Genomic DNA, 14,871 nt, shown 5'->3' on the forward strand with positions numbered 1-14,871 from the left:
GTCAGTGACCTAAGGTTAATGGAASTGCCTTATGATCGCTGCTGGTCCACTGGAGCAAACAGAATAAGGAGCTCATTGCCTGAGCCACGTGAAGGCAGGGTCCAAGTTACTCMAAATCTGTTGGTGATGGGCTCCCAATGCTGGCAGCCCTGTAAAAGGAGGGGACTTTGCATCCTGATCATTTATGAGGGACTACAACAAGAGTTAACAGAAAAACCACACCAAAGCCAAAAATTACTTCAGACAGACAAACTTTTTTCAGGCTCCCAGTCCAGGTCTCTTTACACAGCTAGACAGTTGAGTTGAGACTGCAAACACAATTAGTGTGATTAGTGCACAAGGCTTTCAGTCTACCTGTTTACATTTCTCTTCCAAGTTTCCTTCACCAGGCCCTGAGGAGGCTGTAGTTGTCCTAGCTGGCAAATCCTCACCCACCCAACTATGCATCGTCTGGGTTTGACAAACAGGAAAGGTGATATTATTCAAAGAAAACACAGATTTCAACTCAATCATCTAAACAGTACAYATGCTATCKTTTTGCAGAAGAGTCTTAATCAATTTCTTGCTTAATTTCAAGYAACAAAAAGCATTATTTGATGTCATCAGAAGAGTGTTCCTTTCAGCAGAGGGCAGCTGAAATGAAATTCAAAATTAAATTTTTTTACAGCTCTCAGGTGTACAGATGGTCCCCTTGTTCTTCTGTAAGGCATTGCTTTGGCAACCTCCTGGTGGCCTCCATAATCCCTTGAAAAACTCTGCTGAGGTGCAGAGCCTAGGCAGCACTGAAGTGAGATGGCACTTGCATCTGGCCAGCCAGGAATGAGAGAACAGGGGCATCTCCCTGCACCTGCCCTCATAGATATCTCTAAGTTTGGAGGAAGTCACAGTAAAAAACTTGCAAACTCCTGTCTCCAGTCTGGACATCAGATGATGATCTGATGGATCAACACTGTGTACAAATGCATTTTCTCATGTGATCAGTCTGGGGAGGAGCCTCACTAACATCTGCTCACTTCTGATAAACACAATCATATTCTGACACTTCACCATCCAGACGAAGGCAAATGTGGTTTTTAATAACTTAAAGCACAGTGGAGCAGAGAAGCTCTCTYGCATGTCACTTTGAATTATCCTGAACTGCAGATCATCTGGAGATCCACTGAGACCAAGAGGCAGCACTTGCACATGAGGCAGCTTGTATTAGCACACAGTGACACACRGCTTAAATCCTCCAGTGAGAGCAGCTGAGTTAAGTGAGTTATTCCCATCTACTGAGAGTTTGCAAGCTCTAAACAAGTATTATGTCAGTGCACTTTCCAGCAGACAATTAAGTATTAGCTGGCACTGAATTAACAAACTATCTACCAAACCTCCTTTGTTCCTTTTTCAGGCCTAGAATCAGATGARCAAGGATGTCCACGTTACTGACATGGCAACATGAAGCACAATGGCTTTAGCAGTTTATACACAATCCAAGCACATTAGCAYGAGCACAAGTTTTTAAACACACGTTTTTTCCCAAAACATTTGTATCAGAATATGCAGTTCACATCCACATCCTGAAAAGGAAGAATTTAACAGATTTAAATACGGAAACACATTAAATCCACGTTGCTATTGTCTTTTACATACTTTACACATAATGAAAGTCAGAGATGGTTGCATTACAAGTATCAAAGGCATCTCAGAAAAGTGACAGCAAAAAAGATGCAGCACCAAATCACCACATATATGGATTACTGTTCTATAGCAGATTATGACTCATGTGTGCTGTTGTTTCATGACCTAGGCACAGAAAAGACCATACCAAAAATGTTCATTATTTCTTGAGAACCAGACATTACCCCAGAAATCAACTTGATGAAGGCTACCCTGAGTAACTTTGCWTATTATAAAATGACAGTTGTTGCAAAACCAGGTTTCAGGATAGAAACAAAGGTTATATTTCATTAACAACTGGGAAACTTTTCTTATAAACCTGGAATGATAGAAGTATGAATTCTCAGGCGGAAGTTCCCACATATAAACTAAGAAAGAAGAAAAGCTACTGAAGTAATATAATTTGCAATGAAAACACACACTTTAATCTGCATGGATTTTCGAAATGCTAAAGGAAGTATGGCCAAATTATCTGTCACACTGCAAACAGCTCTGCAATGCATCATATAAACATCACCTCTAGACTTGATTTTCAAAATAGGTACATGACCTGCACCTACGTAGGTGTGTGTGTGTGTTTATATGAATGGCATGGACACACAATCATATTGTGCACAGACACATCATGTAAGTGTRAGCACACACACTCTGTGAAGCCATTTCCCCTATCACATTACCACGCACWAGCTCTTCTAGCAAAGTATGGGCTTGTATGCAAACTGCTTTCAGCTCCAAGCATCCTCGAGGGCTGTATAAAGTGGAGGGACTMATTTTGAGGAAATCTGCCCCAGCACCATGCTTCCAACAAGCACATCATGATTTTCTGGCCACTATCATTGGGTGAAAGCCGTTTTCCTCACAATGAGTACACTAAAAACATTTGGGCTCTCAGAGCTCTGTAGCATCAAAATCAAAACAAACAGAAAATGAGGGATACTATTTTGGAAACACAGCTAGGACACAGAGAACTTTTTGTTTTAATAGCTTTAAATCACGTAAACACTACAGTCCACCAGGTGCAAGTTTTTATATATTACACTTCTTCTCCTAACACCGACTATGTTTTAAATGTCTGATAGAAGTTCTTCTGTGCATTTAGACTGAGTTTGACTTCTTTAGGAATACTCTTGGGCTAACAGCCTGACCTCAGCAATGTAGACATCATGCTATTTAAGATTCCATACGCCTGGAATGAAATCCTAAAGCCAGATGCTCTGGTAACTTGGCTCATCATGGAGTCCATGAGATGCACAAATCTGGTGTAGGAATATGCAAGAGTACTAAAGAAACCTCTGGCCCAGAAAGGCAAGGGCCTGTGGCTGGAGAGTACAAAAACAATTTGCATTCAAAAGCATTTCTAAAAATGTCCTCTTTGCCACTGCTACTGTAACAGGCCATGACCAACAGTGTTTATTTGTTCAACAYCTGCAGAGATCAGCAATGCCATTTCAGCTCATTCAGAGGCTTTAGGAGTGCTYTAACAATGACATGTCTGCCCCAGAGCTGCTGAAATAAACCTGATGCCAGATGGAAAATGRAAACTTCAAGAGATTTTAGAAGTCTCATGGCATCACCTTGCAAAGGGGCTTAATTTCATTTCATTAGAAGTGTTTGCTTTCCTGTCTGTCACAGATTCTCCTACAGATACCCCAGCAATAGTTTAACTCAAGTTGCTCTAGGCTTTATTGATAGATAGGATTTCCTTATCAAAGTAACAATATCAGTATTTCTCAAGAAATTACTTTGAGGATTACTAGTTAAAGAAGCAAATGCATCTTCGTTGCCTGCTTCAGCTTATGAAGCACCTGTTGGCCTTTCTCTCTGAAATCTTCCTCATCTTCTGCATAACTCAGAAACTATTTCTCAATCAGTTTTAGTGAAAAAAATCTGATCCCAAACTCATTTTGTTTGGATATCCCTAGACTTCACCTGCAAACCAGTGGTACCAATCCAAGGAGAGCCTTCCCCATGGTACTCTCAGGGGGGCTTCATCTTCATGGAAATTACAGTAACCCAAGCACCCTCCTGGGCTTTTTGATTCATTGCAATGTTCTAGCTTTCCAAAACCCAGCTGTCTGTATTCAAGGGCAGCTTGCAGTGACAAGCAGGGCAGTTGAAAGAAAATGTTTTCCCAGTTACATAAGTGGAAGGCAGAACATGATGTACACGTGACACAAAGCTGCCCATAACATGTAAAAATGCCCCCAGGCTTGTAAAATAAAACCAGTGTAGAATTGTTTCATCAACAGAGAAGACAGTCAGGATATTTGGAACAAAGGAAAAACTTTCTTCTGCCCTAAGATTAGTATTCCAAACACCAATTAGGCAATACAGATTTTGTCATTTATCTGTAAGACCAGAGCTYGGCTGACTAATAGGATGGTAAGGATTGACACTGGCCCTTCACCTCAGAAGGCCTCACTCCCTTTCAGCCTGTACAAAGTCCTCCTAAACACCAAGATCCTGCGTGCCCTCACAGCTGATTCCACACACACAAACTCTGGACACTCAATTAAACAGAAGTTTCCATTCAGACAAGCCTCGGACAAGTGGCTTCTGTAGGCTTTGGCCAGAGTCAAAAGAGAAGCCTTATTCTAATTTCCATGCTCAACCTGATGGCTCTTTTCCAAGATCAAACTATTTTCCCACACAGAGCCCCTGTCTGTCATCCAGATTCAATAAGCACTTAACCTACGTAAGGATTGCACAACAACTTTGCTGGCAATCTCACTGATAAAAAGGTGAAGTTACTGACTTCATGTCCTCACAGACCAGTCATCACAGTATTGGCATTTCTATTGTGTTACTTTTCTGTGTGGCAATTAACTGGCTTTTGCAAAATTATTTCATCAAATCTTGAACAATTTCCAGAGGGAAATCAGAATTAACATCCTGCTACAGAGAGGAATAAATTGGTGCAGAGGAAAGACAAGCACCTCACACGAGGTTAGATGCTACTGCAGCCAAAATCACTGCTCAGTTATCTGAAATCCTGATCTGTGCCATGCCCACTGATAAATTCTGCTTRGGGAAAAAGCCACGAGCTGGCTGCATGTGCAGGAATCACCAACAGGTGCTCTCCTCTCACTGGAACCACATCCCATCCAGGTCTCCCCCCAGCACTGCAGGACCTGCTCCTACCCTGTGGCTTTTGCTCAGCATGGAGGGCAAACGTCTTCACCTTTCTTCAGCACTGCTTGCAGGAAGTAAATCTTAAGTTGAATGCAAGGTAAACACCCATGAGTACTAACAAYCTTTAAAACAAGACAAATATTTACCCATAACACACTGCAGATCACCTTATTTTAAACCTGAAGTTTGACAATAATTTTAACTGTACACAGTTCATGGCTACTGTCAGCAGTTTAAGTGGTTTCTGCCCTGAGAGGGAATCATGATATTTTGTAAATGACACAATTTAGTATCAACTGCATGCTCCCCACAGTACATCACATTTTCCTTGTTTAACTACAGATGTCATTGCATATAGGACCATGAACTATTTTAGCAAAACAGCATTTCCTTTGACTTTTTCTGATTTCACTAGCTACAAAACATGAGTGCAGTTYGTGTCAAGGCACTTGCCCAAGTACTCAGGTGGAGTTTGCTGAAGTTCTGCCAGAGCTGATCAGGCTACTAGGACAGACAGAAGGATGGACACCACACAGGGAACACTCCTCACAGCCCACAGAGAACAACAAACATCCAACTTTCCAGCTGCAGCAGATACTCTCTGCTTCCCTTTGCACTACTCTCTGCTTCCTTTTGCGTGCAGCAATGATGACCCCTAATGGTGGAATGTTTCTCKTGCTGAGCAATATGCTGAGATTTTGCTTTTCAACGTGTATTTCTACTTAAAATAATTACAACTTCCCCTCACARCCCAGCAGCAGAGTAAACTGCTTGAGATTCACCTGAACTGTAACAGAGAAGCAGCTGCTTTGCCATTCAATTCTTTCTGACTTTGGACATGGAAACATTAAAATGCAAACCCATATTCCAGATCTAAGCCCAGAAATTAAAGCACCCCATTTTTTCCTGAGGCAGACTATCTTACAGAAGCAAGTTTCTGTTACACTGCTGTGAATAATCCCTGCAGAAAGTCTTCAGAAATGAGGATTATATCCTTTTCCCCAGAACCAATCATTTGTATGCGACCAACATACACACACCCGAACAGCTTCTTTGAAGCTTTCCTTCAGCTGCTGGATGATGTTGCACACACATGTGGCAGCACATTTAATATCCAGCATTCTTCTCATCAGAATCAAATAAAAGTAATTTTATTATTTCCAAAGTTATAGAATTGTATGTTATTTTAGTATTAAGTCAACGTTTTATGTGCATATTCTGTCAAGTTCTCATACAATTTTTACATTCCCAAGTTATTAAAATTTGGTTGGTTTATTTTTAAATCCAAGTACATCTAAAAGCCTGYAACTTCTACTGGAAATAGAAGGTAATTTTAAATTGTGTCACGGATGCAAGGTGCATAAAACTAAATCTTGCTTTTCTCTTGGGAGAGTATCACTACCTGTCCCATTTTAGCTTGCCTGACACTTGCATCTAGAGCAAGATAAAGAACAAGGCAACTATTACCTAGGCCTGACCTAATTGTGTCAGTTTTCTCCAGGTAGAGATAAACACACAGTGCTTAAAAGAGAAGGGTTGAGAGCCCCTGGCAGCTTACTGATTTGTTTACTTTCTTTTAACAACATTGTAACACTGAAGTTGTGCTAGCTTTCAGTCTACAAAGCCTTCACCTAAACAAAAAAGAAACCTAGAGATATTTCCAGAATGCTCAAGGAAAAGCACATTTTCAAACTATGATCTCTTTTTCTATGGTAAAAGTAGTTGAAGTAACACAGGTGAGTACTACTAGGAAAAAAAATATATGGAGACACACTTCAGAACTGTGTTTGGACTGAATCAACAATTTTGTTTGGACAGTGAGATATGTAAAATCAGGACTTTCCTAAGTTGGAGTCTAATCACTAGTCTTTCCATTACCTTTATGATTGTTTATTTGGCTTTTTTTCTTCTTTTTGAACAGCAAGAATTACTGCAAACAATTCATCATTGGGGCTTACCTTTCTCACATCTGAGCTCTTTGGTTCTGTTGTCCAAGTTATAATTCTAGATACAGCAAGTCTTGTCTCACTGGAGTTCACAAAGTCTCCTGGATCCATCTGTCTTGCCAAGGACTCAATATACTTCAGGATAGCAACTTTGACCTGAGAAATGGAAAGGGATTTGTGGAGCTCAGGAGTTGGCAAAGATGCATTTTTCCTGCAGGAACAGATACCACTACAGATTGACAAGACTTATGTCACACGGTGGGGCGAGGTAGTCCTGGGACAAGTTTCAAAGTTGCCAATATAATTTCTATGTCATTCACATACTGCAATTAATTATCTTCTCATGAGCTCTATGCTTTATGGCATGCCTGACATGACAAGCTAAGACAAGCATGTTAATGCTTTAGAGAGATRGCTTTTGATACTGACCTTCAGGTTTGGTGTCTGGGTCTGATCTACAATAAACCTCATCAAAATGTTAAATTGCTGATCAAATGGAAAAGAATCCCTGTCCAAAGAAAACAAAGGCAAAAATGTAATGCAACATAAACTAAATTATCTCAGTACCTTAAAGCTTASAAAACAGATTTCAGCATGCTTTTCTTCTGGGTAACTTTATCGTCAATAAAAGAAACTCTAGGCTTAAGGATCAGCTAATTATTGATAMAATACTGGAGAAAACTGCTAAATCACTATCTTTATACACTGTTACTCTACTCTCTGTACACTTCTTCAGCTTTTGGCACAACACCTGACTATTCCTTTTCATTTCAGACTCTGCTTTGTTTCTCTGTCTCTAGAGGCAGCTTAGTTTATCTTGTCCTTCGAGTTCATACCTGGTTTGGATTTCTCTCTCCTCTTTTTTTCCCTCTTTATCCTTGTTTTCTCCTAGATTATTACCATTTTTTTTTTTTTTTTTTTTTTTATTTTTTTAATTATCCTGTTTCTAGAATGAGCTGAACTTTATTGTAATAATGTCCTGTGCTGGACATGGAGTACAGAACTGGTGTGACATTGCAGTAGCATTCAAGATTTTACCTGATCTGTTACTTCCTGTTTGAACAACATGAAAGATGCGTTGAACTTTGTGGCAAAGCACTTTTCATATTCTGAATAATGCAATTTTAATTATATCCAAGCACCCACACCCCAAAACCCTAAAATCAATCAGTTATATATTTTARAATTTATATTTGAAAGTTATTTATTTTGAAGAAAGGCAGGCCTTTTTAACTCAATACTTGAAACACTAGGACACAACTTTGTTCTCCTTTATTCTTATATTCATGAAGATTGAGCCCTCAGAATCACTGCAGGATTTCTAAAATGCTYACATCTTCCTGTAATCGTGAAAAAACTCTATAACACCTGCCATCTGAGTACTCTACCTGGTGACATCCAGAGCTTTTTGAACTTTTGCCTGCACAGACCCCAAYAAATCTGCTCCCATTTTCTTTAGCAACTGGGTCAGGAGAACAAAGAGCCAATCCAGCAAGTCATCTTTATGAATGATGATGAAATCAACCAGGGTTTCCAGAAACATGCTGAAGACCTATAAACAAACCAAGTGTCAGAAAAATAAATACAGGTCTTAAAATAAAAATATTCAAAGGGGAGGGGGGTTTAAAGTCTGAGTTTCAGGATGATTTTGTTATAGAAGTTTCATGAATGAATATTTTAGTGACTTTACATTACTCTGARAAAATAAATCAGACAAGACATCTAAAATGTGTTGTATTAAAATACCACATGAAACGAATGAAGGAAGGGGGTAGGAAACACTTACTCTCTGTAGTGAATTCCACGGCAAAGCAGGCCATGCAACAAAACAAACCACTCGTTAGCATACAGAGTGATCAAGGATGCAGTTTCTCAACAGATAAAAGACACATTCATTGAAAGTTTACATTTTCTTAAAACACAATCTCTTCTTAGCAGAATTACTTAAAACATTATACACCTTGGATCAGATTCCATCTCCTCAGTCATGAAAATAACGTATGTTTATATTCATTTACATGAACAAAGCTACATGTGATTAACACCACAACTAATGAGTTTGTATCGATAATTCTATAGCAGTGATGACAGACTATTGCTGCCACAAAGGATATACTTGAGCCCAGAGTGCATTAACTCACATGTTACTCAGAAATTGGAAATATTTTGCAAACAAATAATTGCACCTCCACCCTTTCCASTACACATACCTTGGAGAACCAAAGCATTAAGACCTTAGTAAGTAGGAACTACACACTGGTGAGACCTGTGGGACAGCTGGTCTGCAGTATAATTAAGGTCAAAAATGCACACTTGGAGCAAGACCTGTGACAGGCTACTCTGCCTGCCCATGGAAGTTCCAGCTGACAATCATTTATTAAAGCTGGTTTACTAAGTCTTTAAGTAATAAGATTTATACAACTTAATCKTTCTCAAACTGCATTTAACCCAACTGCAGATGTTCTTACACATCCATTACTGATTTTCCTCAACTAGCAAGACTCAGAAAAGGGCAAGAAATTACCTATTCCTCTCTCCCTATTCCTCTCTCCCTGCACCCCATTAGCTGTCAATAAAAAACTACTAGTTCTGAACATGCCTATGGGCCAACCCTCACCATTCTGTAGCCCATTTCTTCTTAAGAAATGTCTGTAAATTCTTGCCACAGCCTTTAACTTCAAAGGTCAGTGTCATAAACAAAGCAAAGCAGCTATATTAAAGACCTGAATTAYGAGATTCAGAATAGAATCTTGGTGAGACACTTTCTCCCAGGTGTATACAACAGACAAACCCCAGTGGCCGAGATACTCATGACGCCTCAAAGACCACTTTCCCCTGTGTATCACCAAAAATACACCCTAGAGAAGTGCAAATCAAATGGAACTTTTCACTCCAGGAGGTGACCTCTGAAAGACATCAGGCTGCTCCTCAGGAAGCATGGAGTAACCAGCTCCTAGCAACCTCAGAGAGACTGAGACACATCCCTCCTTGTAAAACAAATGAAAACCAAGGAAATTTATAAATGCCAGTTTTCCCCGGCAGATGGCAGGGGTAGAAATACAAACCACTCATCTTGGAACAGTGTCAAATGTGCACACATGGTAATGAAGCAGAGCGAGCCAAGGCTTTGTGATCCTACCTTGCTGTGAGGGTCAGCAAACATGCGAGTAAATATTTCACACAGCCTTTTCAACTCCACTCGGCTGAAATACATAATTAAAACACAACATTAATGCCAAAGTTTTAGCTGCAGCAAAAAAAACCAAACAAAAACCCACCCAACCAATAAGTATTAACAGCTGAAAACTCTAACCTTCTTTATTTAAATSTTACTTTAGTCACACTCCTGAAAGATTTGTATATCCAGGCAAAGCCTTTACTGGCACTCCAGTTTAACTGGTGGGATCACCAGTTTCACATTAAGAATCTAATAAACACTTATTTTTTAAAAATCTTAAGCCAGACAATTGTATTTTCTGCTGCTTTTATTTTCTTCTATATTCTGGATTCCAGAAGACAATTTAAATGTGCATGTTTGGGAGGCACTTTGCTTCTGCCTGGGTCAGGGTCACTGAAACATTTACACATCTTTTTCAGCTTAAGAATAGGTTTTTCAAGTCTCCTTTGTGTCAAGCATTTCAAATTTTCAAGTAAAATCAGACCTTTCATGTTTTCTGGTTATGTATTAATCAAATATTTTTGTTTAAAGTCTCAGTTGCGTCAGTAATCTCAGTCTAGAATCACAGATTATTAACAGATCAAAGCCAACTCCAAAGTCTGATAGCAGRCATACTGAAGAGACAAATATATAGAAATGGAAGACAGATTAACAAATGGCAACCTATTAAATCAGAAGACAATTACATCAAGGAACAGTCTAAGTTCCTATTAGTAAGAAATTATTAGGTGCTCAGTAGTGCTCTTTTTATGGCAGGGGAAAAAAATGATGCATGAGATACTGATTTGKAGTCAAATGCAGAACTCTTTTGTGCCAAAGCTCTTATCTGCAATATACTGAAAATAAGTCTAAGCTTCCCTGCAAGGCAAACTGGCAAAAAATACAGCAGCTCTTCTTGTTTATGGTGCAAACAAAAACARAGCAAGGCAGTTAAATGACATTTCCTGCATACTACGGATGCAAATAGGTATTTTTCACAATCACAATGAAACCAGAGCAACTAGTGAAATGCAAACTGATTGCTCAGAGAAGAGTTATATAAAATTTTAACTACAGGTAATGTATTTCCAGTGTAACATTAATTCTACAACCCACCAACTTCTCTCTTTCTAAAAGTAAGTCTCAAACAGTCTAGAATATGGCAGTAGTCTACAGCTATTTTATGTTAGATTGTTTCTATGAAACACAGAACTTCTTTTTTCTTTTTCCAGTAAGTCTATGCATGAAAGGCTGATCAAATTTTAAAAGGGTAGAACCAATGGTTTTAAGAATCTGGGCGGGAGGGAAACGCCTTTGTAAAGACATCACAGTAAGCTGTCAGCTTAATGCAGGGTGAGGCTGCACAGGCTCAAAATGACAACACTCTCCTGGCATCATGTAGGTCTCTGAATGAACCCCTGTTTATCACTCTAATGAATTTGCTTTCTGGACAAAGGTTATATAAAGTCAGCAAGTATAAGCATGTCTGTTTCCAAAAGCTCACAGACCCAAGGATAACAATGCAAGTACAAAACTGCAACAGGCACTGGAAGAACATTTCCTTCAGGGACTCGTTTGCCTTGTTTTATTTAGATGACCTTATGGGGAGCCCTTAAAAAAGTAGGCCACATGAAGCWGTATGAAAACAAAGAGGATGGGTAAGTGCCATTTCACTTTGCATKCACATCTCTGGATATGCAAATCCTGGCTAATACAGGATCAGCCCTCTTTCAGTTCAGAATACGGAAGAAAACACAGCCACATCATCGCCTCTTATTAACGTGTTATACCACAACAGAAGATACCAGGTTTAATTAGAAGACAGACTTGCCCTTGGACTAATGACCTTGATGATGTTCTCAAGATGCCGTGGGAACAAACAGGATGATAAAATCTAATCATTAGAACAGGCACCAGATCAACTCTGAACCAAGGAGGAGGAACATCAAAAGAAAACCAAAATGAAATATAGAGAACTAAACCAAGTATCAAATTTAAAAAATAACTGTGCAGAGGTGTAGTTTCTGGGACAGGTTTAAAAATTATTCAGGATCAAAGCTAAGACAACTTGCTAGCTTGAGGGACGGATGACAGCACAGTTCAAAAACTACAACCAGCAGGGCTGAAATCAAGATTTTAATTCCACTGGTATTTCTGCTCAGAGCTACTGACCTGGATAAACAGCCCAACACCAAAACTTCTCAGCACTTCCTCCTTTGCAACCATCCCCAGCAGCACTCCAAACAATGCTTATAATCCTCACACACCTCTGTAGCAAAATCAAAATCTCACCCAACTTTTTCATACAAGTAATGAGGTACCACAGTGTTTCCAGATAGTTTGTTGAAGAAAAAAGACATACWTGGCAGAAGTATCTTTTAAGAGATTCAGAAACAGACCACATCAAAAAACATCTCTGATCTCTGATCTAGAGACTCAAACWACCCACTTTAAAAATCTGTAGCACTTCCCATTTACAACCTGTATAAGTACAAGAATAGTATTTTGATGGCAAGAAAACAACTTTTTCAGGCCTGCTCTCAGTACAGAGAGACTACATTTTCATTCAGACTTAACAGGAACCATCAAATATTTTCAGCCAGTGTGAAGCCCTTTTAAAGTGGAAACAACTACACAAACCCAAGTAGGGAGGCTCTAAACCATACAAAAACCACTTGTAAACTTGGCTATAATTTAAGTACATATTATTCATAACAGAAAAATAAATTGTTACATCTATTTGTGAATGYTATCTTCAAAGGAGCCAAGAGATAAACAGCTTGTTTCAAACACTTTCACCATAAAGTAAGGGTGAAAAGTCTATCGTCTGGGAGCCAGTTACCTAGTGAACAGGACCTGTGGCCATAGGGAGTTCCCACATGACTACAGGATACTTCTGAGACCTACTGCATAATTCTAAGACCTCTTTAAATGTATGATGTGCCAAAGGTATTTGAAGGKGTTTTGAAGCTCTCAACAAGAGAAAAAGGTCTCCCTCTCCTACCATATGCAAAGTTTCAGAGTTGGTACACCTACTTCATTGCCCTAGGWCATTTCATTGCCCTCTACATTATACAATACACCAATTTCAGGACACAAGTTTCTGATAAAAAGTTTTTTCAAGAGTTCTAAACAAGATCTCTAATTGCACCTAACACAGCCCTCATAAAGAGTCAAAATATAGCCAACGCCAGCACCGTCTGATCTCAGCTTTGAAACACACACCCCTTGAGTCATTTCAGAGTCAGTGCAAAGTTTGCTTCACCAACTAAATTGCCATGGGAAAAAACCCTGAAGGTTCAAAYAGACTAATGTAAAAATGATACCACCCTTTAAGTAGGTCAACAGTAGCACCTCTGTGGGAAATCTCACTGTGCTGCAAATACTGGAGGTCTTCATGAGACAGAGGAAGGCTAAGAGAAGACAGSATGCTTGCCTAGGCCCTTCCTACATTACAATCACAAATTATACTGATGACAGCAGRTATCTTCCCAAAAGTTAACTGCAATCCCACTTTGTGGAGACAAAGCCTTAACAGCCATGGAAGGCACTACCTGTCTCCATAAGGCAGGTACATAATACTGATTCCTGGCTGTAGCCATCCCTCATGAATTAYTGACACCATAAAACTATGAAGTCACCTCAGGGTCCGTTGGCTTTTCAGCAAATTCTGAAGACCTATGAGGCCTTCTTTCCTTTCAGACCAGTTGGAGCTGGCACAGTGGTTCAGGACCTCAGCCACATCTTCAGTCTGGCGCAGGTAGTGTGGAATGCCCCCGTTCCTGGAGCCGTAGGAGCGCTCCGAGCAAGCGCTGGACGCATCGCTGTTGGCATCGTCATCAGAGTACATCCCATAGGGCTCGTATCTTCTCCTCACCTGCTTTTTCTGGAATGGGGRAAACTCAGACTTACCAAGTTATACACAGCTACATCAATGCCAAAAGAAAAACATTGTTTGCAATCACTAAAAGAAGATTAGTGCTACTGTTACAGTGACTGAAGTGTTTTAAAGGTGTCACCATGCACTGCCTGCTTACCTCTGACACCACAGCARGACAGACCCCACTGATTTCAATGASAATGACTAYAGSGAAGAGGGCCTGCCTTACCCAGCATGGAAGTGAGATATTTATGCCCAGCAAAATTAAGTTTACTGGTAATGAAATTAAATATAATAAATGCTCTATTTGCAATAATGTCAGTTCCATTGTTACAGATGCTATGATGATACGACCTCTACTTTTTAAAAAAATAAAGATAAGGAAGAAATAGCCAAAATAATCTGTGCTGGCAAGCCCAGTCACTTTGATATTGATACTGAAGTGACTCTAGAAATACACTGGATATAGGAGATGGCAATTTCTCTGTTAGTTTGGGCTAGGACTCTTTCCAGAGGYTGCTAAGGGAGTTGAGTACTCAAATCCCACTCATTTCCATAGCATGGCATTAGAGGACCTAATTCCCTTAGGAACATCTTTGACAGCCTTTATCCTTACAGAAAGAATAGTAGCATAATTATGGCAGCAAAACAAACTCTTAAATAAACCTTAACAGGTTTGGTAAGAGAATGTATCAGAAAAAGATCATCTRTATTCTAAAGTGTTTGCTACAGAATTCCTTCCAGTGTCCAGTCCTGCAGATCCTGCACTTGTGAAGCCAGCAGTGTTTTGTTTCCACTAGGACTGGAGGACTGAAGCATAGAAATTAACTCACGTGCAGTATCATGGGTGTTAGCAACAGGGTGGGGAGAGTTGGAAAGTAGAAATAAAAAGTCAAGAAAGCACTAGTACCTTGCTCCTGGAGTCTCCTAACAGCTGTAGGCAGGAAAATATTGAAGGGTGGGAAAAAGCATAGAGAATTATGTCAGAAGCTTATGTAGGGCTTGTTTTTGCAACAAAAATGTATAGCAAATGTGTCTTAGCAAATTAAAAAAAGAAACAGTTTTTGCAAAATAAAAGTGGGTATAATAATGCCTGA

General features: G+C 39.5%; 1 protein-coding gene across 9 annotated transcripts in view; it reads right to left on the reverse strand.

The window, feature by feature from the left end:
- The window catches only part of CLASP1 (cytoplasmic linker associated protein 1), a 165,712-nt gene that overhangs the window by 35,988 nt on the left and 114,853 nt on the right, over nucleotides 1-14,871 (reverse strand). For 7 of the 9 annotated variants that reach the window (XM_057368539.1, XM_057368546.1, XM_057368537.1 and 4 more), the window contains 6 exons: nucleotides 14,685-14,708; nucleotides 13,536-13,780; nucleotides 9,877-9,940; nucleotides 8,126-8,289; nucleotides 7,167-7,245; nucleotides 6,750-6,893 (listed from right to left, as the gene is read on the reverse strand). In XM_057368539.1, the coding sequence (XP_057224522.1) occupies nucleotides 6,750-6,893; nucleotides 7,167-7,245; nucleotides 8,126-8,289; nucleotides 9,877-9,940; nucleotides 13,536-13,780; nucleotides 14,685-14,708 (720 nt within the window). The remainder of the gene's footprint in view (nucleotides 1-6,749; nucleotides 6,894-7,166; nucleotides 7,246-8,125; nucleotides 8,290-9,876; nucleotides 9,941-13,535; nucleotides 13,781-14,684; nucleotides 14,709-14,871) is intronic. The other 2 variants (XM_057368541.1, XM_057368540.1) reach the window with 1 other exon arrangement.

Source organism: Malurus melanocephalus, unplaced genomic scaffold (assembly GCF_030028575.1).
Source record: "Malurus melanocephalus ecotype Western Australia unplaced genomic scaffold, MMel_1.1 scaffold_94, whole genome shotgun sequence".
Classification (NCBI taxonomy): domain Eukaryota; kingdom Metazoa; phylum Chordata; class Aves; order Passeriformes; family Maluridae; genus Malurus; species Malurus melanocephalus.